The following is a 25,561-nucleotide window of genomic DNA, read 5'->3' as shown; positions in this document are numbered from 1 at the left end:
GCTAGCTCTAATATCCCTAATCTCAATTCTCCTTCCTCTTTGACTTCCTCTACTTCTGCTTCCATGTTTCGTTCTGATGGACAGAAAGATTATAGAGTAAATTCAGCTAACAAATTTAGCGTACTTCAAGATGATAATGAAGATGATTCCTCCTCCTCTTTGCATAATGAGGGAATGGAAGACTCTAAAGGATACTCAGCTAAGAATAAGAAAGAAAATATTGGTATTTCTAATACCAAAGTGCTGAATTCTAACGAACCTTCTTCACAAAGGAGCACTAGGGGAAATGGCAACCGTAAAAGCCCTAATAAAAAATCCTAGTTTCTTATGAATTGTCCTTCCTTGGCAGCTTGGAATATCAGGGGTTTCAATAACCCGGATAAAGTTTTTTGCTGTAGGAATTTGGTTAATGAGCATAAGCTTGACTTAATTTATATTCTTGAAAATCGTATCATCTCTTCTAATCTTCTGGATCCATGGTTTTGCTCTATTGACAAGTTTTTTGAAAATGAACTCAGCTTCAATAACTTTGATCTTGCTGCTCCTAGTCGTAATTGGATTAAATGGAATTCGGATAAAGTTTCTTTTAATCCTATTTTTTCTTCTTCTCAAATGATTTCTGGTAATTTGATGGTGGGGTCTCATACTCTTATGCTTCTTTTTGTTGTTTATGCTTCTAATTCTTTTAAAGAGAGAAATAAGCTTTGGGCTGAATTGGGAGACGTTAATCCTCATGGTGCTCTGCCATGTGTTGTGATTGGTGATTTCAATACTTGCATATTCCATTCAGAGAAAAAAGGTGGGAATAATATCACAATGGATAGGCTATATCCATTTAATTCTTTCATATTTGATAATAATTTGATTGAACTTCCTTCTACTGGTAACTTTCATACATGGTTCAATAAAAGACATGACAATCCTATTCATCTTAAGTTGGACAGAGTTTTAGTGAATGAAACCTGGATTAATCAATACCCAAACTCACACTATAATGTGTTGAGTAGTCTTGTTTCTTATCATACTCCTCTCATTCTCAAAGATATCCCTATTAAGAACTCTCATAAGCGGTTTATGTACAAAAATTACTGTAGCCATATTCTAGATTTATGGAGCATTCTATTGAATATATTTCAAATTCCGGATGAAGGGAATCCTATCTTGAGTTTGTATAAGAAGCTGAAATTATTAAAAAAGGAGATCAAAGCTATAAACTGGAATTCTTCCAATCACATTGCTATTAAATGTGCTTCCTTAGCTGCTACACAAGATAGGTACCAGCAATTGATTGATATTGACCCTCTTAATAGGGAGCTGTGTGGAGAACTTAAAAGAATCAATGCGAATATTAACTACTACAATTATCTTCATGCTTCTTGGACTATCCAAAGATCTAAAGTTAAATGGTTAAAGAATGGAGAAGAAGATTTGAAGTTTCTCTACTCCAAAATTAAGAAAAGGAAAACTTTTAATGTGAGTTCTCTCAATGTTGCTATGATTCAATCTTATGATAATGAGAACAGCAACCATATTAGTATCATTCAACATTTCAAAAATCTATATAACTCTTCTCCTCCTGAGTTAAATGATACTAGTCTTATTCCTAAAGGCAAAATGATTCCTGAAATTGTTATTTCTTCATTAGTGAGGCCTGTTACCAATGAGGAAATTCATCTGGCTATTAATTATGCATGCTCCAACTCGGCACCTGGACCTGATGGTTTTAACTTTGATTTTTATAAAAAAAACCTGGAGTATTACGGGTCCTTTAGTTTGCACGGCCATTAAGTCCTTTTTTAGTAAATGCTACTTACCTAACTGTGCTAAAGCTACTGCTATAGCTCTTGTTCCTAAGAAAACTCATGCTGAAAATGTTCAAGACTTCCGGCCTATTTCTCTCTGCAAAGTTTTTTCACAAAATTATTGCAAATATTTTGGCATGTCGTATGAAGATCATTATTCCTGATATCATTGAGAATAATCAAGCCGCTTTTATTTCTAATAGGATTGTTACTGATAATCCTATATTGGCTATGGAAATAATCAATCTTTTTAAAAAGCAATATAAGATGAAACTCTTTTGTGCTAAATATGATATCAAGAAGGCCTTTGATACCATTTCAAGGAACTTTCTTTTTGTTAGAATGGCTGATAAAGGTTTTCCTACTATGTTCATTAACTGGATCAAAGCCTGTATAAATGATATTCATTTTTCTATATGTCTGGACGAAACACTGGAAGGATTTTTTTTCATTTTGGACTGGACTCAGACAGGGATGTCCATTGAGTCCATACCTTTTTTGTATTATTATGGATGCTCTATCTTGTCTCCTAGATTCTAACTCTGACTCTAGTGGTTTTGAGGGTTTTAGATTGAATAACTTTCAGCTATCTCACCTTGCTTATGCTGACGATCTGTTGGTTATTGGGAAGGCTGATTCTAACAATTGTGATAAGCTTTTGAGGATTATTAATCTATTCTCTAAGCTTACTGGTCTACAGATGAACTTGCTTAAAAGCTCTCTTATTATTTCCCCTAGTGTTTCTTGTCCTAATGATATTTCTAGTGTGCTTCAAATTCATAATGTATATGATTATTTTAATTATTTGGGTATTCCTATATCTTTGGGTCGGACTAAGGTGTCAGATTTTGCCCCTCTGATGGAAAAAATCATAATGCTATTGGTTGGTTGGAAGGCGAGGATGCTTTCTTTTGCTGGTAGACTGCAATACATTAAATTTACTATCACTAACACTGTGGCTTATTGGATTAGGAGCATGAATTTGCCTAAAGTTATTTACAAACAAATAGGTAAGCTGTGCTCTAAATTTCTATATCATGGGGACACTGATTGCAGAAAATTACATCTTATATCTTGGAAAAAACCGTATTCATTGGGTGGACTGGGTATTGCCTCTTTACAAGCTTTAAACTTTGCTTTTAACTGTGGCATTATTTTGAGATGCTACAACACTAACTCTCCTCTGCTAAGTGGTGCCTTGCTAGATACATCAGTTCTTGGAAACCTGTAACGAATACTGCGTCGACTTTCTGGAAAAATATTTATAAAACGGTTGTGATAGCTAGGGAGAAATTCAAATTTTTATTTCTCATAACAGTCCTATTTCTATTTTCTGGGATCACTGGTTTTGGGGGAAACTATCTTTGATAGATTTCATAATGTATCCACTAAACTTAGCTAAGAACTCTTAGTTGGCTATCTGGATTCAGCATGATGCATGGAATATTTGGTATTTGATAACTCTTTTATTAGGGATTTTATTCTGATATACCCATTGCTACTGATAATAAGTATCATCTTAGTGGGACAACATGGGGAAATGCCAAGTTTAAAGATTTCTATTTATATTATTTTGCTAATGATGTTAATGTTGACTGGCATCACTTGGTATGGCATAAAAAACATGCTATGAGATTCTCTGTATATTCGTGGATGGCACTTAAAGGAGGCTTAAAAACTTGTGATGTTTTGGCTATGAGAAACATTCATATTATGGATAAATCCTGCTCCTTATGTCACAATAGCTTGGAGACTACTTCACATTTGCTGTTTGAATGTGATTACTCTTTTAAGGTGCTTGAAAAACTCATACCTTCATTTCAAGCGTACTATTTTAGACCAACAATTTTCTTAGCCTTACTCCATATTGATAATATGGATAAGTCTAAAAGCATTAAGAATGGCAACCTCCTTACTTTAAATGCTATTATTTATTTCATCTGGATGGAGAGGAACAATAGAAGGTTTAAGTCTGTTGCTTTATGTACCAATTCTCTGGTTAAGAATATCTCTAAAGCAATTATTATCAAATTAATGGGTTGGAAGAATGGCAATGAGATAAAGGAGGCATTGAATCTGGTTTGCTACTGATATGGTTACTTTTTTTTTATCTTTGACTTGTGAAGAGAGGTGTTGGTTTCTTGTTTGAAACTGTGCTGCAGCTTGCTGGTTTGAATGATATAGGTGCTCTTGTATGTGATCCGCTGCACTAGGATTGCTGGTGTCAAAACTTTGATGCCCGTCCCATTTATAACAATGACCCTGATTTGTTGGATATCTCTGTGGCAATCTAAAGCTCGACAAGCAGGTTGTTGGGCTGTGGACAATGATGACAACCTGCTAACATCTTTCTAGACGGCCCACAGGCAACCAAAGATGGAAGGATTATACATTTTATGAAGCCAAGACTATTCTGAGTCCCTCCCAGCTTCACAGGCTTTTTGTCTTTTCAAATCATATGTCATCTGGTCAAATTTTATGTTTTGATTGTCTGTTTTTACTGTTTCTTTCAAATTTGTGATGTAACTGTTTGTAGTTCCTTTTTAGTTATTTCATGTTGTTAGGTCTGAACTTTTGAGTATGTAATTCATTTTGTTATCAATAAAATGAGCTATGCCCTCAATTTTTCCAAAAAAAAAAAAAAATAGCTTCATATATTTTTTCCTCTTTTGATAATATATTTATCTTCCATTACATTAATTAGATTTATTGCTTAGATGTCTAAATATAAGCCCTTTGGCCCCAAAAAATAGAGAATCCGAGTGGCCAAAATAAAATGACAACAAAACGAAACTATATATAGAAATATAATTAGCGTGAAAAAATACAAAGTGTGGGGCAAGAGGCAACGAAGGGCAAGAGGTGGTTAATCGTTCACGCGAGTGTCGAGCAAGCGAGAATTCAGTGGCTCCGCAACGTCACATCAGACGTGTGATATCGGTAATCCGTTTTCCTCGACGAGGCCTTCCCGATATTCCGCAGGTACACCGACACCAACGCTCCAGATCGCCCCACAACAACGACGTGTCGGTTTCGGTTCAGTCGGACGTTACGTACCGGCCACAACTCCAGCGAACGTGTTCCTAGCGTCGATCGTCTAAAACATCGGACGGCTGAGATTCGCTTACGTGCCTTCGTGATGAGCAAGTAATCTCCCGGTCCAGGAGAACCGGGTAGGGATTCCACGTGTCGAGTATGTAATGGGCTGAAACGCTGCGGCGGGGGAAAGGGGATCGTAGCTGGTCGGTTCGACGACGGGGGACCCGACTTGGCCTCCACTGAGATCCGGACACGTCGGTGCCCGAAAAGCAGGGCTGTTGTGGGGTCCACAAGGCGGGATGGTCTGATGACGCGAGCGCCGCGTTTGTCTCGAGCGAATTCGCGCGCGATTACGGCGACCCTCGTCTTTCTATCTCGCTTTTATGTAAGAAAATAAAATAAAAATTTCCATTAAAGTACATGCATCGTGGTAATAAGTTCAAAATTAAGAGCTTTAGTTCGTAAATTAATTTAATTAGCAAAAAGTGACAGTATCAGTGTATCTATGTGCATACCCGCTTTTTTATTATTGTATTCAATGTGTAAAAATACGAAAGTTTACAAAAAATCTGTTATTTTGATATTTTCTCTTAGAAGAAATTATAAAATTATGGCAAACAGGGAAGGCCGTTCCCAAAATTCCTCGTGTTGAATTCGGAGGCATAAGAGAGAGAGAGAGAGAGAGAGAGGGGGAGAACCATCGAGATTTGCAGACATGTCTGGGGTGATCTTCGAATTCGATGCTTTTTAGGCGGAAGCATCTGAGCAGGAGAGCGTTAGATTCCTTGTCGATCCTCGCCGACTTGGATGTTTGATGGCTGAATGCAAGAGTGGAGAAGCATCCGATGATCCGAGGTAATAGACGAGTGGATTTGGGGCTTGAAGAGATCGAGATTTCCAGACAGGGATAGTGCTGATTTGATCTGGGGATTCCATAGTTTTTTGCTTTTGTCGGACGGTTTTGGTGGTGGAAGGAAGTTGTTTGTGTCCTTTGAAAGAGGAAGTCGAGCTTTGATCGCGTTACCGATGCCGGATACACGGGAGTTTCAGAACAATGCACTTCCGACGTATTCGAATGCCTCCCCCGTGAATCATAATATAGATGGTAAGTTTGGTGTCTCTTCGCTTTGCTTTTGCGGTTGTCGTATCATGTTTTGGTGGTTATTTCCTGTTTTAATCAATATAACACGGGCTAGCAAGACGTGAAAAGGAAGAACAAGACGGGTTTGGAGATTTAACTGGTTGGTAATGGGTTTAGGGTGGGTAGGATGTGGGGACTGCGGAAGTAAAAGTTGGTGTTGTTTAATGATGATCTTTCTTTGCAGAATCTATGCGGCGGTTAAAAGTTGAGGATAATTATGATGAAGTTGATGCGTATGCAAATCCATATCCCGATCGCCCTGGAGAGCCTGATTGCATGCACTACATGAAGACAGGATCGTGTGGATATGGAAGCAGCTGCCGCTATAATCACCCAACTTACGTTGGGCAGGTGAGGCTAATATTCATAGATTTGCCTCCTGGTAATATTTGACAGGTGTTTGAAACTCTAAATTCATTTGAGATACCTTGGGCTTCTTAATCTTCGTTAGGGTTTGCTTTCAGATAAATATGTATATAGCATGTACTATTGTATTTAAGATTAAATGCTAATATAATACCTCTGCATTGGTTTCTTCAGGGGACTCGGGCAAAAGGTGAACTTCCAGAAAGAGTTGGTCAGCCTGATTGTCAGGTAAATCATCTCGACCTGATTAATTTCCTGTTATGTTGTTTGTTGAAATTGTGCTTGTTCTCGGTTGTGTAAATCTCATAAAAGGTTATGCTTTTATCCTGGTAAATATTTTAATGGCAGTTATCAAATACAATGCAATGTTTCGCTATAGTTATAATGAATAATATTGCGACCTTTAATAAGTTTAGCTTCTTATATTTTATGATCGGCACAAAGGTATCCTAAAGCATGTAATCACATGAAAGATTACCAAGATTCTGCTTCATGCAACCGACACTATAGTCTTCTTTATGTAAAGATGTGCTAAGGATTTGGAATTGTAAATGAACTAGCAATTTTGATGCGCAGCTTGATACTTGGTTTGTTTATGAGTCAAATAAGTTCATTCACTTGCTAGTTGGAAGAAGCCTAAGCCATGTTTGTAAATCCCATCATTTTTTTAAGTAAGCTTAAACAAGGTAAACCTATTTATTGGTGTTTATGACGAGTTTACTTGCACAAGAATGGGGTAAATTCAGCTTGTGATGTACCTGGTTAAATTTAGCTCAGTGTACAAGATATTTTTGCTTAAACTAGAAGAAAATTCTTTCTATTTTACAAGATAATTTGTCTTGTGGAAAATATTTTTCTATTAATTCTATTATTGATTGTTATCTTGAAAGATTGAAGGAGATGTTTTCCATCTTGTTAAATAAAATGTTTTTGTATTCCAAGTTAAAATCAAGGTTTAAAAAGGTGGTATCGAGAATCGAGGCATTTTACTTTAGTGAGGCAAGGTGAGTCGTAAACCTCAAAATAGAAAAATAAAAACGCATGAGCTTTGAAGTAATTTATAAAATTGATAAAAATAAAACATCATCATATATATTTAATTTATCATTATAAAGATATACTCTACAATTTCCATATTAAATGTTATTACAAAATGAAAGTTCAAAATGAGATTCAAAGTAAATACTCATTTAAAATTTAAATACACCATAAAGATCAGGATTCACTATGGCCTCTTCCTTACAATCATATTCTTCATAATTGTTCTGTATATAATAATTATATTATTCTTGAATTCTGTCCCATTATCTTCTAAACCTTCTTCAATTATAACATTTTCTTAAACTCCCCATATTAATTAACATTGGATTTAATGTAATATAAAATAAAAAAAACAAATTATTAAAATAAGTAAATAATCTATTATATTTAAATCACCATTTGATTTTTTTAAGCTTGAACTTTACTTTGCTACTTTCTTTAAATTGTTTGTGAAGTAGAAGTTATAACCAATTCAGCTATCTTTTTTATATTACGAGGCATACGCCTCATTTAAAAAGGGTTTAAGCCTCATTAGTACTCGTGAAGCTTAAGCATTGAGACGCTCATTGTGCGCCTCAGTTCTAGGCGCACCTCAATGCGTGTGCCTTGAATGATTTTTTAAACCATGGTTAAAATTAGTTGCGGATAACCTTCTCTAATTGTTTTCCCTACAAGTACCTTTAATAACATGCTTGCATATTTTTGTCAGGAGTTTCATTATTATAGGTTAGTAAAGGTTCTTGCTAGAAAGCAAGTTGATGTGGTATGATCCTGGCCATGAACAGTATGTACAAAGCTATCATGATCCTTCCAATTTATCTTGAAAATTTTGGTAGCATCATGATCTGATAGGGTGGGTTGGTAAAGATATGTCAAATCAAACATATAGTAGCTTGTTGACAATAATAAATTATCCATCCTTGTAAATTTTTGGATCTTTTGAACCTAATAAAATCTATCAATTTGTTTTGAAGAATATTAATGAAACTTAATTATATAAATATTCTTCCAATAACAACCATAAGATGATTATTTTATTATCTAAAACTTCAATCATCTTCTTGTAATACACGATACATGAATATAACTTCAATCTCCTTAAAACTGCCCAATTAATAACATGAAAGTTATTAAAGAAACAAGTTTAAGTTTGGAGTAATCTTGATAGATAAAACCTACTATAACAACTCAAACTCTTAACTATCAACGTGTTGTTCGATTTGTCTAATGGCCGTGTGGTTTTATTCCATTTGTGTAACTTTCTAGGAGGTCAGGCATCCCAAGATTGCTCCTACACGAGCACGCTTAACCGTTGAGTTTCTTAATAAAATTTCAACTATTACTCCAAAAGGTACCTTAATGTTTAAGAGTTTAGCTTCTTTCACCTAGAAGGTCACCCATTTTAAGATTTCTACTAGATGAGCATGCTTAACTTTGGAGTTTCATAGTGAAATTCCAACCATTATATTTAAAGGTGCTTAGATGTGTAAGAGTTTAGCTTCTTTTAGTTAAGAGATTTCACACCTAGTCTCTTAAGAATAAAAGAGAAGTGTAGGGCATGCAATATGATGAATAACATGACAAATTAATATGGCATATTATGTCATAAATGCTTTGACTATTATATCAACTAAAATAATTATATGTAGCTAGAATTGGAAATAACAACTATTAAATAGTGATTATTAGGAAGTGGAATCCATAAAAAAACATGTCAAAATTTTTTGTAGTGTAATTAAATGTTAAACTCACAATTACTATCCACACTATTCTTAATATATCAAGACGCGTCTTAAAGAATGTTCCATTAACAATATCATATAGTACATGCCGATCCCTTACAATTACTTTGAATGCAATCAAATTTTGTCAACAATTTGAAGGAGTCTGTCGACCCTCTTTCAAAAGTTGTAACTTTGAATATCAAACTCATTGGTCTAGCTAGCCGACAAATATAAATCAAAAAGGTATTATCGATGATCATATCCATTGAACACACCAACATAATTACATGAACATAAGGTGTCACAATTATTATGTAGCAATAAAGGTGCATTGCTAGTATTTACATGTATTATCCATCATTATAATTCAAAGGTGATAAAAAATAACTCAATTGCATTGTGAGAGTTATAGCCCTTCAAAAATATACACAACAAACCAACATAATTCACGCACTTATGAATATTATGGTTTTAACCAAAGCTCTTTAGGTCAAGTGATATGCTTTCTTATTCGTATGGTGGAGGTCGAATGTTAGATTTTGGCCTATAACATTTTTTTAGCAAAATATTCACTTGCTCTCTGCATGGAATTTAATCAAGAATTGGCCTTTTGCCTTTCCTATATGTGATTATACTTGTGTCTACTTATCTGTAGCTAGTTTGTGGCTTTGTGCCTTACTTTCTATCAACACAATATTTTGGACATATTTCTACCCCTTAAAAGAATGAATATTATGGTTTTAAGTTTCATTTCGATGTTGGATTAGTTTCTTACTATTTTCATTTTAGGTAGTTTGAAGAGTTTCAACCATAATTAAAGAGTTTAGACTTTAAGTGAAGTTTTGAACGAAACTCATAAGCTTCATGTGAAATTCATAAATTTCGAATGAAATTTCACTAAAATTCCGAAGTTGTGTCAAAATTTTGCTAGAACTCCCCACTTGAACTCCCCTACAAATTTCCTATGTGTTGTGTTTTTAATCTCAATTAGATAATCCTCTTCATTTTATATCTTAAATATTTTTTTAATATTTATAACAAAATATAAATGAAATTTTAAAATTGACAAAATTGTAGGAGCTTCCACAATTGAAAATTTTAAGATGCGATCAAAATCGAAATTGATTTTTAAAACCTTGATGAATATGCTTAGTTGATATTTAATCATAATTAGGTGGATTACAAGTATCACCTTCACATTGAATAACATATAAAAATTACAAATATTTTATATGAAAGTCAAGGAAACAACCCAAACCCAGGAAGAATACGCCTATTCCTCAATAAGTAATATTCACCTACCTGTAGCTGAGGCTATATGGAGTTGGTACATTCGGCAACCTATTCATGGCTCAACTTATCTAGAGATATTTCATTATCATTTAGTTTCTAATTGAACAAGCTTGATCATTTTTATAAAATACTTCATTGATAAATAAATTGAACAGTTTGGTTTTAGATTCATTTATAATCATGAACAATATTATTTAAAAAAAAAAAAACCATGAACAATATTATTTAAAGCTTCTGAACAGGCCCTTAAAAAGTTCAATTAATGCTCAATAATATGCTCATTTTAAGACTTCATAATATGTTCGCTCAAGTGACAATTGCAAATTTATTTAATATGTGATTATGTGAGAGTCTTGTTCTTTTCTCTTTTATATTATTTTTGTTATGAATATAAGCTATTTATTTATGTTGTTTAAAATGCTTATTTATTTCGTAGCATGTCCAATTAAAATCTCATCTTTAAGTTTGATAGCTTGCTCATTAATAGGTAGTATAATACTGTTTGGATAACTAACCAGTTTCTTGATGGTGTTACCCATTAATAGGGTCGATAAGTTTTATTTGATTAGTTAATATGTTGCTCAATATTGTGACTCATTAATGGGACCAAACAAGTTGCTTGATAATTACATTTAAATCAAACTCCAGATGAGCTTAAACCAATTTCAAACAACCATAATTATAAATGAATCGAGCTTGCCTTTCTTTCCACAAATTGGTTCATTTATAACCCTACTTGTAGTGGGATAAAGGCTTGTTTTTGTTGTTGTTGTATAACCCTCCTTGTGGTTAACTAGTGCAGTGGTTTTTTAAATAAATGTCATGTTTTCTATGTTAGATACCCATTAAATTTTTTTTTTCTACTAATATTATGATCCATTCATTTGCTAGTGGTTTATATTCAATTCAATTCGATAGGCAATATTTTCTATTATCAACGTAATCGTATTCCCTGACAGACTAAAGGATACCACATGTTTTCATCTATATTCATGTATTGTTTAAGCCATGAGCTGTAAATACCCATAAATATACCCATGGCCTTAGTGACGAGGCTTTTAGAAATTCTTATATATGATGATTGCACCACCAATGAGGCAATGAGCAATTAGCAGCAACACAGATTTTAAATTCTCAATTATTTAACTATGGCTTCTTAACAATTTTTGGGATCTCAATAAAGATGAATAAAAAAAACTAATCCTTAAGAAAGATGAATTTGGCTTGGAAAAAAAAAGAAAGATGATCAAAATCAACTTAGATCCATCTAACAATCTCCACAAATTTTTGTTTATTTAAAGGAGATTATTCTATTAATGTAGTTTAAATCCTTACTAAGCGAATGAACAACTCAAACAAGTTAATTTCTGATCAAAACTTATGGTGGCCAAACAAAGAACCCAACAATTCTTGAAAGCATTGACCACTAGAACTTCAACTTGAAAAGTCTAAACAATAGAGTTTCAGCTTTGGGCTAGCATTTCAAAAAAAATCTCTATAAAGTTCCCATCTAGCGACCTTACATAGATAAAAAAAATATTTATATAACATATCTTACCTTTGTTGTTTTAAATATTTAATGAAAAGTCTATGTAAATAATATGACAAACGTTCAGCTAAAAATTTCTAGATCTATCTTATCATCTTTGTTTACGACAATACATTGACGAACAAAGTTGGATATTTGTTCAGTCTTGAACTTTTCACTATCCAATGATCTAACCCTAAAAGTTCCATCTTATATGCCAAACAAATATGCCTTCTACATTCTTAAAATGGACCACCAAAATTGTTGCTTTTCTTTACGGTAACATTTAATAAAACTTAGGAAAATTATCTTACAATTACAACAACAATAATAAGCCTTTTTCCCACTATGTGGGTTCGGCTACATGAATCTTTTTTTCTCCATTTTGTCCTGTTAAGAGTCAAATTCTCATCTAAATTTAATAAAGAAAGGTCATTTCTAATATTTTATAACCAGGTCTTTTTAGGTCTACCTCAACCTTTCTTAACATAAGTTAAATCTGATACATCTACTTTCCTAACCAGATCATTAGAATGCTGGCATTTTATGTGACCAAACCATCTAAGGCGACTCTCTCTAATCTTATATTCCACTGGAGCTACTCCAAACTTTTCAAGTATATGCTCATTTCGTATCCTGTCTCTAAGAGTAGAGCCACTTATCCACTTGAGCATCCTCATCTTTGTAACACTTAACTTAATATTATGCTTCTCTTTTAATGGCCAACATTCTGCAGCATAAAGCATTGCAGGTCTCGCTATCATCTTATAGAATTCTCCCTAAAGTTTGTGAGGAACTTTTCTATCACACAAGAAGCCCGACGCATTCCTCCACTTCGACCATCCAATATGAATTCTACTAATAATATCCCCATCTATTTCATCATCACCTGAATAATATATCCATCTATCTTACAATTACTTAAATTTATAAACATTATTATATTTATTTATTTATATATAATTTTATGATAATCAAAATGATTGAAATGAAATATAAAATGTTATAAAAATACTTTTGATACTCTTAAGGATATATGAAAATTGGATACAGTTTTGTATTAGAAATTTCAATATTACCTTTTTGAATTTGTGATATTATAATTTGTATGTGTAGGAATTTTATTATCTCATTTTAGATTAGTTTCTTTTTGACTTTTTCAGAAAATTTCAATTTACATGAATTTTCGGGCGTCTTTTAACTGATTAGACCAGCTTTTTATATTTTATGATCAAATCCTTGAATATTATGCTTGATCTCAGTAAAATGTATGACTTTGTACAATTATGATAGTGCCAGGATGAACTTCTAAAAAGCTTTGATGTGTCTTTTGCATCGTGCTTGCAGTACTTTCTAAGAACAGGGATGTGCAAGTTCGGTGCAACATGCAAATATCATCATCCACGTGACAGACAAGATGCACGGGCATTAGGATTTAACATTTTAGGCTTTCCAATGCGTCAGGTGACTCATTCTTTGAACTTTTTTCCCCTTATTTTTAAACACAACAGCAAGTTATGTCAACCACTTCCAGAATTTATAGGCTGATTAATGTTTCATGTTTTGCAATGGTTATATCTATGCTGAAAAATATTGGGATGCAAATGCTCATTTGTGTGTTGTAACTTGTCAGGATGAGAAATCCTGCTCATATTACATGAGAACTGGAACCTGCAAATTTGGAGTTGCTTGCAAGTTTGACCATCCCCAGCCTGCATCAGGCGCCATATTTCCTCTGGCTCTAAATGGGTCCTCCGCTTATGGGTCTCCATTATCATCTGTGGCGCCAGCACCTAGCATGCCTTTTGCTGGTGGAATTGCAGCTTGGCCATTATCTAACGGGCCAGCCTATATGTCCAATCCTCGCATGCAATGCCTGCCAGCTTACATGCCTGTTATTATTCCTCCGACCTCAGGGACCATTCCTGGGCAGCAGGGATGGACCAATTACACGGTCAGCAGCACTATTTAAAATTATGATTTTGTGTTAGCCATTGTTCAGTTTCCTGCTAGGAATATAATTTGATTTTTTCTATGCCTAGGAATTTCATGCATTACCTTCACTTGCTTGCATATCCAAATCATTCTTATGTACATTAATATGCCTTTGAACTGGTTGCGAGAGTTAAGATCTTTATTCTCTAATGATAAAACAAGAAGATTTTATTTTTTGGATTGTTATGCTGAGTCAGATGGATTTAATGTCATTTTTTTTTAATTTTAAAAAGATGCTTTAGATACCTATTTGTCAACAAACTATTGATGATATAATGTAAACCATTCCAAGGTGGAGCAGTAACATGATCATAGATCTTTTTTGCCTGATGTACTTATTATATTTTGAATATGTATGTAGGCTTACTTTCTATGTCTTCTGAACAATTAGTTTATGTATACCATAACAAACTTATGTCAGAAATTCCTTTTGTCATTCGGCTTGACATCTGGCCTTCTTGTGAAAAATATGGAGTAATATATATTTATATAGGGATTTTTTTTTCTCAATGAATTTGAAAATACTAGATCTTATATTAGTTAACTATGAACTCAATAACAAAATTAATTTTGATATTTTTTTCATGTTCCCAAACATTTTACCCCACACAATATATTTGATTGAATATGATTTTATTCTGCAATGCAGATTTTGTTTAAGGACAAACTTCTATAGTTCATTATGTAGAAGAGTATATAGATCTTGAGAAAATATTTGATTAAAATAGTGGTTTGCATTTTCTTTAATCAAAATATTTGCTAATATTTTTATATGATTTTCAAAAAATTTATTTCAAAGGTTTGGTTTGTAGAATTTCAAGAATAATGAGATTAACCTAGAATTGATTTCAAGTAGAAGTTAAAGGAAAAAAAGAGTTGGAGTACTTAAATCTGAGATATTCAAGGTATTTAATACCATCTTATGTTGTGCTTTATATTTTAAGATTGAATTTATATTGAAGTTGAGTAATTTTATATAGAATATTAGAGTCTATATTCCAACAACACAAGATTAAGAAAATGCATGGGAAGACGATGCCTTATGAAGTAGTTGAAAAGAACATCAGCTTTTGATCCTAGATGTAAGATGAGACTCTTTGATAAGTAATAGCTTCAACCTAAATCCAACAAATGCATTGACTTACGAACTTAAAATCTCACTTAAGGTTAAATCAATTAGATCTATGGTCTTATAATTCAACCTAGAAAGGACGATCAACTAAACTCATCCAAGTACTTTTAAAATCATAGTCTTGGTCTCAATGCATATATATAAGATAGATTAGGTTTTTTTGACTTTAAGAAAAAGACTTATAGTTTAGCCATTTAAATTAAGATGCTTAACTGTGAAGGTGTGTATATGTTAGCTCATAATGCAAATTTTTTTGTCATCTAATTTTTAATGTGATAACTTTTTTCTGTATATGACTCATAATGTCATACATTTGATGTTTATCAGGAAATACAAATGAGTTTGATTCTAATTTTGGTAAAAATAAGCATTTGATTCTAATTTTGGTAAATATATGCTTATGGATAAGCAATTAGTTAAATACTGGATTGCATACTTAAGATTTGTAAGGAGGATTTTCATTTCATTTTGTCTTAATATCTCAAGTGATAAGCTATTCAAATTATATATATAAATATTATTTTATAATTAATTTTAGCATTATTTACGTTTTAATGGGCATAAAAGTGAACATCCTAAGAGCCTACCAACATTATTCCAGGCCGCAGCCCCAAGCAAAGAATAAGAAAAAACCTATGGAAAAGCATGTGTTTTTAGTGCCCACCCTAAATAAACACACAACCATCACATATATAGTCAACCAAAAGAATAAAATAGAGGCCATTTACAATAATAAAATATAAAAAAGCACCCAAGTTAGCCTGCTTTAGATAATTGATGAGCGTGGGTTGCTGAGGTCTTAGATCACTGTTGTGATCAATTGTTGTATGTGGGCGACTCTTCTAATATAAATAGAAGTGTTATTTATCAATTTTTATAGAGGAGTAACTTTGAAGCTAGATGAAATTTGGAGCTAGGTCACAAGCCCTGCAATTTGTCCATAAATGTAAATTCCGTTTCTATGAATTGATTCTCCCTCTACAAATATTTAAATCTAGCAAACTTGGACTTGATTTGAAGGTGATGTTGCCTCGTTTATTTATGAAAATTTTGATAAAGATTGTAGGTGTTTAAGTAGTCCAAATGTGCTCAAGAAGATATATGTCAGTTCTGTCTAAAACAGACTGGTGTTAGGGATTTCATTGTGGTTTCCTATGGTTTGGGTGGAATTCAGTAATTTTAATTGGAAATGATCAATGAAACTTTCTAGATATGATTTGAAAGTTTTGGAATTTTTTTTGGTGTTTATAATTATTTTTTTGGATTTTATATGCGACTAAAAACAAGTATGAGATTGGAATAGCAAATAGAATTGAGAATTAAGGCTGATTTGTTCTCTAGAAATTCGACCAGAACAATCCCAAATTAATTTAGGGTTCTTAAAGTATAGGATGTGAGCTAATGATCTGGAGATTTTGTTGGAATATCATAGAATTTTGGTCAGTCAAATAACAAGAGGAACAAAAATAGTCCAAAGAGAGATTTTTTGGCCGACTCTAGTAAGTAGGATTAAACTTAGAGTTAGATGAAGAGAGTTATATTTTGCATTATTTTATTGATAGATTACAAACACTGAAACGTAATAGCAGAAACTTGCAGTAAAAAGAAATTACATAAAATTAAAGCCTACTCACCAAAGTGAGGATTCAAGAAGATCACCGAATCTCCTTGGAAATGGTTGGTTACCAAGCCTCCTGCCCTTTTGGAATTCTTCCAATAATGTGTAAGCAAAACCAATCTATCTTCATTTCAGTTTTATATTGTTGAATACAATTGAAAACCAAGTGATGAGATACATCCCTTCAATTTAAAATCTTAATAATAAAGAGCAAGAAAGAGCGAGGGGGTGGGCCCACTAGTAACCACTTTTAACCACCACCATTCCCTCCTGCATAGTAGTATGGCCATCCCATGCTTCATATAATATGACTTAGACTTAAATGTAAAACTCTAAAAAAATAAATTACATGAAGATGAAGTCCACATAACACTTACAACACTAAATACATGCAAATACATGAAACTACAGGAAAACATTTGATTATATGCATAGCTATTTTATCATTTTCTCTTGCTCTTCATAGCTTGAGCTTCATATGTGATGTAGGAACATCTTTAGTAGAATAGATCCTTAGGAATAGTTTATCCTTTATTAGCTTAGGTGTATGGTTATAGAGTCTTCTATTAAGCCTATATATTCAAGATATTGTAAGGAATGAGGCTCATTGATGAATATTATCTCTTTTATGAAGTTTTGAAGCTTGTGTTCCTCTTGTTCCCTTGATTGGGATTAAATCCTTCTTGCAGGTCAATTCTTCCGACGATCCACTACATCTGTTGGTATCAGAGCTCGGAGCTTGTGAAGAATGATGGATTGCAGAAGGCGGGCTATCGACGACAATCGAAGCCGAAGAAGATAGGCGGCCGACGAAGATGGACGCCGAATAAGATGGGCGGTCGACGATTGACGCCGAAGAAGAATGGCTGTTGACGACGATCGACGCCATGAACCCCTTTGGGTAGCTCAAGTGATTGCTTCACTTGATCGAATGGACGCTTTATGTGTTAATTTCATGCATTATGTGGAGAGAACCATGAGCAGGTCGGCTACCATACTGGCCCCGTCGCTCCTCTGCTCCTCCAACACGCACGCACAACCAACCATGTCCCAGCTCCAACACGATCCTGCGGTTGCTGATATCAACTTCGTGGAAGGAGAGCGATTCGCCGGGCATCCATTATCTCACGCACGCACGAACCAACCCCGATCGCATATCCACACGCATGCCTCGCCGCTCTCGCATCTGCCTTCGTGCGCTACTACCGCGCGACACCGTCCGCCTAAATCGGTACTGATCGGTCCCGCACAGACAGAACTTCCGCTTCCAATCCCACTCCGCTCCTGCGACCCCAAACCCACTCCAGCGTCCATCAGGGCTGCACCTCCGCTCCCACTCCCATTCCCGCGCAGCTCCCGCGATCTCATGGCCGACCCCGCACTCGAAGCTAAGGAGAAGCCCTTGTATGAAATCGTCGGCAAAGAGTCACTAATAGGTACAGACACAACAGTTAGAGAGGTGTCATGAAGGTATGAGTTAATGCCCTCTCTAATATTAAAGTTGGTACGAGGAAAGTTGAGACAAGGCCACTCAAGGACACACTCTCTCAAGTGTAGATCTAATGGCTCAACCTTTGAAATATACTCTAATAAAACAAAAGGAGGCTCATTTTTCCAATTAGGCTCAACGTTATTCAAGTTCAACTTATGGTCTTCTGAATTCATATGAAAATCCTCAATAGGATCAGGTTTAAGTATAACCCTAAGGATGAGAGATTCGGGGTTAGTTAAATCGGGATTCAAATCAGGTAGTAAATTCAATTGAATCACTTCCAACTCGAGATTATTACCATCAAATTTATCCAAAGTCAACTCAGTAGGTGATACAACTAAATCAGGATCTTCCGAATTTAAATTCAATGTGTTCAAGGTCAGATTGGCTTCTTTCGATATCGCATTACTATCGTCCAGGCAGACTTTATCCAAAGAGTTATCCTCGAGGAGACTAGGATCAGGGTGAGCTAAGCTGTCGACATTTAAAGGTTTCAATTTTCCTAGCTCAGGGTTTAAGTCATGCCGGGAGTCTGACTTAATCACTTCAGTTTCATCCTCAAAGAAGTCCTCATTATCGTTAGTATTCACGAAATGGATGTATTCAGTCTCAGGTTCAGTAGATTTCTTCTTTTTAATGCAATTCTTTATTAAAATCACACTTGCAGGGTCAAGGACTGGGGAGGCTAAAGGTTGACTGGGATGTCTAGAAGTGGGTCCAAGTGGGGAGTCATAAGAGATTGATCCAACATATGACCCAATAGAGGGTCGGCCATCAAGGTTAGGTGAAGACCTAAAGGGTGGGGCAGCAACCCTGATGTTACTAAAAGATGCGTGGTCTCGACCACAGTAATGTCCACGGTTTGTTCCAACAAAAGAGGTAGGGTGGTGCTCTAGATGGCGATCACTGGTAGAGGGTCGGTATTTTAAATTAAGTTCTCGCCTCATGTCTTTCCAAGTAGGGTACTCACCACGAGACTCTTTGTGATCTTCCAATCTTATCCAAAATTGAAGAGCCTGACCTTTGAGGTGAGATTTAGCGATGCTAACCTGGTGGGACTCGGGGATATGTCGTGTTTCAAAATAGTCCTCTAATCGTTTAACCCATTCCTTAAAGTAGTAAGGGTCCAAAGAACCATCAAAGGTAGGCAGACGATAAGGTGACTCTAAGTGAGGTTGAGGAGGCCTAGGCTCAGGTCTCGGGCGATAAGCTGAGTGGGGCATGTAATTAGAGTGGGGATAGTCAACGGGTTTCTCCATCATAATTCTAGTCATATTGCCCACTAGGTCCATTGGGAAGCGTCAAGTGACACTCAAGGATGATTGGGTGTAAGGGACGCCATTTAGACAATAAGTTAGGCTCACTTAGACTCACTACAAGGTGCAGAAAATTTTCGGACAGCAAGCTACACTAGTGGGTTAAGTAACCTAGGCACTTAGGAAGGTTGTTAGGTTGAGGACAGCACCTAATACACTTACGAAACTAGCCTACAGTTCACTAGATGCATGCAGGAATGATGTGGACAGCCAACTACACAATGGTCTGGGTCGTCTAGATGTTATAGGGATACCACTAGGGTGAGGACAGCACCTAGACACGACTTTAAGCTCACTAAATGGTGTATAAAAGTTGCTGGAACAGTGAGGACAGCAGCTTAAACTTAAAGGTGTAGTTGCTCTAGTCAATTAGAAACAAGGTAGGTTTAATGGCAGCACTCTTACACTACCTAAAACGTCTTAAACCTTAATGAATGCATGCAGGAATTATGACTACAGCAGTGAAAACAGTGAAAATGTTCTATCTACGCATTGATATGCATGCAAGTTGCAAACTACAATGAGAAGCTAGACCCTAGGATGCGTCTAGCACAAGTCAAGCATGCTAGCCATGCTCTGATACCAAGATGATATGAAACGTACATGCATGGATGAATTGCTTTAAGGAATTTGCACACGCAATATTCCTGGAACAAAGAATTATATCTTAATGTTGAATTTAATGACACAATAAAACACTAAGAGCGGTAAGACGAGCTTAGGACGAATCATGTGCATAAAAGTTAAAATCAGAAAACAGTCAATTTAATCTAACGTTGCATACATGGATGGTTTCAACAATAAATCCCTATGCTAACAGTAAGATTAGTCACTACAAGAGATCCCTCACTCAACTCTTCTAATTACTAGGCTTTAGCGGGGAAGCATTAATGTGATCGTCATGAATCTATTAAGACCACAGTTGATAAACAACATCGAAGATAAAAGAGTCGGGTGAAGAGTTTACCTAAAGACAAGAGAGATGTGAGCTCCGGGTAAGTCGTTGGAAGGTTGAAATGAAAAGGGGCAGCAGTTCGGTTGGAAAGACAGCATCAGAGAGGTTCAGGATCCTCTGGACAGCAATCTTGGCACGTTGGAAAGTTCTGGATAGTCACCCCGCAGTTTCCAGAAAATCTGGACAGCAAATAGAGGCCTTCCGGATGGCGACACAGCATTAGGAACCTGCTGGAACCTTTGGGCAGCAGCTGTGGGGCTTCAGGACAGCCAACCGGAGGTTCTAGGAGAGCAAGACAGCAGCTCGTCTAGCCGAAATTTTCAGGACAGCAAACAGGAGTATCCGGACAGCAGGACAGCCCCTGATCTTTGCAAAAACTCCATGGACAGCAGTTGTAGGATGCTGGAAATCTTCTGGACAGCAAATTGTAATCTCCAAAAGTGCAAGACAACAAGTGCTTGATTGAGAGGGGATTAGGTTAGATGAAAAGGAGAGGAGAGAAAGTTAATAAATCTGAAATTAATTCAGATTTAAGTGAATTTGGAGGGAATTGAATTTGAAAATTTGAATTCAAATCCAATTAAGTTCATGAATGATACCCATTAATGGGGCCGGCGGTTTCAAGAGAGAGAGGGAGGGATTTGGGGAGGGGATTTGTAACTTCCAAATCAATTTATGTCATTTAGGAAAGAGAATGACTACTCAAATCTAATTTGAAATTCAAATAAGCTTGGAGTTATGCACTTTCCTAATTTAGATTTGCAATTAAGGAATTTTTTTTTTGTTTTTTTGAAATTTGAATTTCAAATTTTGAATTGAGAAAAGGGACTAATAAATCCAATTTGATTTATTTTGAAATTGAGTTCATGAATGATACTTTCCAAATTTAGGATTCCATATATGGAAAGAATTTGAAATTCGAATTTGAATTTCAAATGAATTCAAATTTTCCCTCTCATGCTTGAGCTAAATTAGGAAGTCATTATGGTGATTGAAATCATCATAATGATGGGAAATTATGATGGTGGCCGGCGGCAAAGGGGGAAGGGGGCGGTTAGATGGCGGGTTGAGGCTAGGTAGGTGGGTGGGATTATGGTGATGGAGCTAGAAGATAAGTTGGGTGGATGAGGTTGAGCCACCGGTGGTGGGGAAGTTGGAAGGGATGGTGGAGTGAGTGGGGGAGAAAGGAGATGACAACAAAATACAAATAAGGTAAAAGTAAGCTAACGAACTCACAAAGAGATCGTAAAACCGTGAACCTTGGACTCTTCCAAAGGTTGACGGGTATTGCGATTGCCCACACCTTGGGTCTCTCCTCCCATGAACTCACTTAGAGATCAAGCAAAGAAAAATAAGATTTCATTTCAATATTCCTCATCCCCTCTCCAAGAGGAGGAAGGCTTAAATAGCCAAATACATGAAGGAAAATAAAAGACACAATTGCCCCTAGGGCAAACATAAGACAGCCCTCAAGTGAGGGTAGAAAGGGACAAGTACAAATAAAAAATAAAATACATCAAACTAAATAGACACGATCGTAGCTGTTGATCTTTGATGTCCTCATCAAATACTCGCTAGTGCTTTTATATATTATTATTTAATTTATTGCATTACTGCATTTCCACTATTACATTCCCTAAACCCTTCTCAGCCGTGGGATTTAATCAAGTCAATGCATGTTTAGTTAAGTGAATAAGCTACAGTAATTAGAATAAAATAATAAAATGAAATGACTGTTAATAGTTAATTAACTTAGTTTTACTTAACTGATTTTGAGACATAAAAAGTTCTTCATTAACTATTTATACTTATACCATTAAATTAATATTTTACATATACTTTTATATGTCAAAATGCTCGGAATTAAAAGTAGAATTTAATGAAAATAAATAAATATTTAGAGGAAGTTTATGCTTACATTATTTTGAACATTTTGGGTATCATACAAAGAGGGTGTTAAAGCTGCAATGGAGTATGGTTGTGGACTGAAGGAGCTATTGAGGCTTACTTAGGTTTGATTTGGCTAGACTAGGACATTTGAATGCCCGATAGACTCGGTTAGCTTGCGCGCGCGCGCGCGCACACACACACATATATATATATATATGAGGCTGCTGTTGCATGCCCGGTGATTGCTCTGATTATAGTCAATGCATTGTACTTGGTTCACTTGTTGATTAATAAGAATTTGAAAGTAAAATTGAGACTAAAGGCTTCAGTTGGTAATTTGCCGTCTTTTTTGGCAGCCAGCCATATCCCTGCAAATAGATCCTGTATTTACTGTTCATGGATTCATGAGCATGGATTATGCACTTGTGCAGTAGGTTGTGCTCTGCTGATATGCTAGCTTAGTTTTTTGATGCATTTGCTATCTACCTTTTTTTTTCTTGAAAGCAAAGATGCTCTTCTTCTACGTATGGTATTTTTTTTTAAAGGTTGCAAGCATCAATTAAAAGTCAGACACAAAACTAATTACAAATAAATAGGCATGAGATCCATTACAAATAAGATTGGAACGAGGCACCAAATTTTATGTAGGAGCTAATGAATATTTAATTTAAAAATGTCACGACCCACACTCAAACTTAAGACCTCTACAAGAACTAAGGAGCACACTGCTTGAGCTTCTTTTGGTTTGTGTTTGATAGGATGAGTACTGGTAAATGCTTAAATTGAAGCTTAATTTGACAGGTGCAACTAAACATTTCTACTGAATCATCATCTTATTCATCCTTATCCTATTTTCATTTATGTAGGCTTTGTAATATTAGGCTTTGTAATATCCTTCTTATTAATATTTTATTTCTAGTTTTGTGAGCTTAGTTAGCTTTATCTATTTTGGACAAAGCATATTAGTTTAACCTGAACTGTTGAGGGGAAGTGGAGAGTAGTTTTTTTCAGTATAGTCATTGTTCTCTGCCTCATAAGAACCACTTAAGGCTGTTCGTATCTTTCCTTATAAGAACTTAAATAGAAGATTGTAGAAGGTTTGCCACGAAATACTATGGGTCTTGAATATGCTATTCGGCATAAGTATTTAGTAGATCTGTAAACCTACTTTGAATTGTCAAATGCACTGGTGAGAGATTTTTAAATAAATAAATTTTGTTTCTTGCAGCATGCTATATGTCAAGCATGTTAAAGCTTAAGCAAAAGAGTCTAGGAAGCTTCGAGAAAATGTAACTTTAAATGATGTGCACTATGCATGCTAACGGTATCCTGTCATGAGAGTTTAGGGATTTGACATGCTGGTATTCTATATTTTTGACTAAACCCAGTGACCGGGAAATACTACTTTTGGCATTTGAAAATTTAAAGCATCATACCGTTACTTGTGGCTTCCACATTATATGAGTTCCAAACATAAAGTTATTAGCTGTTTTTTTTTTCTTTGGTCTCATGATTTGTGTGGACCAGGGAAAATCATCCTCAAATTATATTAGCAAGAAACAGGTAATTTTTATTACTCATTTATTTTCTTAAATTCAGAATTGCATGGTTTTCTTAGAAAATTATATATTTTCTAGAATTGCAAGGACCTGTTGTTTAGCTTTCAAATTTGTGTCTATGAATTTCTTATACAGATTTCCCTGTAGAACAGGAAGATAGTTATTCTCCCTAAAACATTTATAAATATATTGTATATGTTTACTTGGAAACCAGGGTAATGTGAGTCAGGTTCCATCTCCTGATATAGTTGGGCACACTCAGACACCAAAGCACAAGAACAACACCCATCCAAGTCCCAGCTTCGTCGAAAATTTCCCGGAGCGACCCGATCAACCCGAATGCCAGTATTACTTGAAAACTGGAAGCTGTAAATATGGTTCAACTTGCAAATACCATCACCCGAGAGAGAGATTCTCATCAGCTACCAACACTCTTGGACCCTTTGGCCTCCCTATGAGACCTGTAATGTGTATTTTATTTTATTTTCTATTAGTGTACCTTTATTCAGTTTCTCACTGAATTTACCCGAATGATGCAGGGCCATGCGGTTTGCTCATTCTACAGCATGTATGGAACCTGCAGCTATGGCTCAGCTTGCAGATTTGATCATCCCTGGATAAGCTATTATAACTACTCATTACCAGAAATGTCTATACCGGATCATTTTCCTTTATTTCCTAACCAGAGGAACCCGCAAGCGACATTAACGTCGTTGGAAGCTCCTAAAATCATGAAATCTGAGGCGAGGGACGAAGCTCCTCCTCCTGATAATGATGAGTATAGGGACCCTCAATCAAATTCTGCAATTTCTTCTGAGTCTCTACTGAATCAATCTGATTAAGGTTTCCCCCACCCTTTTTTCATCCACTGAGGGTTTTCATTTCATAAGCTGGGGAGTTTTTGGGTCTGCCTCCAATTTCCCCTCTGTTTGCAGCTGCTGGAATTGCATTTACTGCTGTTGACGGCCAAAGAACTTGATATTTAAACTGTTGAGTTGTTGTTCGCTGTTCCCAATTTTTATATAATTTTCTGTGAAAATAATGTTTTGAAGGGTTTTTTTTTTTTTTTTTTTTTGACATGGAAATAAGAATCTGCTACGTCAGTGTGTTCAGTGACTTTGTACTGATGCGATATGTGGTTCAGATTGAATCCTTTTTTTTTTTGATGGGGTAATTTTATTTGGTGCTCAGTTTTGCTGTAGTCTTTCATTTCTGCGTTTGAGACTATCTAAAGAAAATGGCTTATTAGCTGTAGTAGCCTTTCTTACTGCTTCTTAATGTTTTTTCTTAATACAAAAATTTTAAGTTTTATACTAGAAAGAAGTTTTAAGAAGCAGTAAAAAAATCATTCCAAATGAAGCTTTAGAAGTCGAAAACTTGTCTTCTGCCTTCAATTTTGTCTGCACAGCTTCGTTTAAGTTTCTGATTACCACTCGTTGAAGAGTTTTGGTTCGCTAAACAAAATGCTGTATAAAATGAATTCCTATAGGCTAATTAACACCACTGAAAAATAGGTATCAGATAAGATGCTATTTAGAGATATCACCCATATTTTAGGAGGATTTATGGCTGATTTCAAGTTTCATATGGGTGTAAAGACCTATGATTATTTATCCTTTTTTTTCCAATGAGAGAATATTTTTTGTAAAACTAATCAGTAAATATGCATC

General features: G+C 35.2%; 1 protein-coding gene across 1 annotated transcript; it reads left to right on the top strand.

Annotated features, from left to right (window-relative positions):
- The first annotated feature begins 5,423 nt into the window (after nt 1-5,423).
- Nucleotides 5,424-25,054, top strand: LOC110092612 (zinc finger CCCH domain-containing protein 33). The gene is made up of 7 exons (XM_020817249.2): nt 5,424-5,946; nt 6,167-6,333; nt 6,523-6,576; nt 13,282-13,398; nt 13,568-13,888; nt 24,106-24,354; nt 24,431-25,054. Exons 1-7 carry the CDS (start codon nt 5,868-5,870, stop codon nt 24,731-24,733), a joined length of 1,290 nt encoding a protein of 429 aa, XP_020672908.1. The 5' UTR covers nt 5,424-5,867; the 3' UTR covers nt 24,734-25,054.
- Nucleotides 25,055-25,561: the final 507 nt, after the last annotated feature.

Source organism: Dendrobium catenatum, unplaced genomic scaffold, assembly GCF_001605985.2.
Source record: "Dendrobium catenatum unplaced genomic scaffold, ASM160598v2 original_scaffold_211366, whole genome shotgun sequence".
Taxonomy (NCBI): domain Eukaryota; kingdom Viridiplantae; phylum Streptophyta; class Magnoliopsida; order Asparagales; family Orchidaceae; genus Dendrobium; species Dendrobium catenatum.
The sequence above is the reverse complement of the archived record's forward strand: the minus strand, read 5'-3'. Positions and strand labels throughout refer to the sequence as shown.

Bases quoted from the DNA above. Each gene is read 5' to 3' on its own strand.
- LOC110092612 (XM_020817249.2), top strand. From the start codon at position 5,868: ATGCCGGATACACGGGAGTTTCAGAACAATGCACTTCCGACGTATTCG. The intron at 6,577-13,281 runs GTAAATCATCTC...TCGTGCTTGCAG, and splicing joins TTGGTCAGCCTGATTGTCAG to TACTTTCTAAGAACAGGGAT. The intron at 13,889-24,105 runs GTCAGCAGCACT...CTTGGAAACCAG, and splicing joins AGGGATGGACCAATTACACG to GGTAATGTGAGTCAGGTTCC.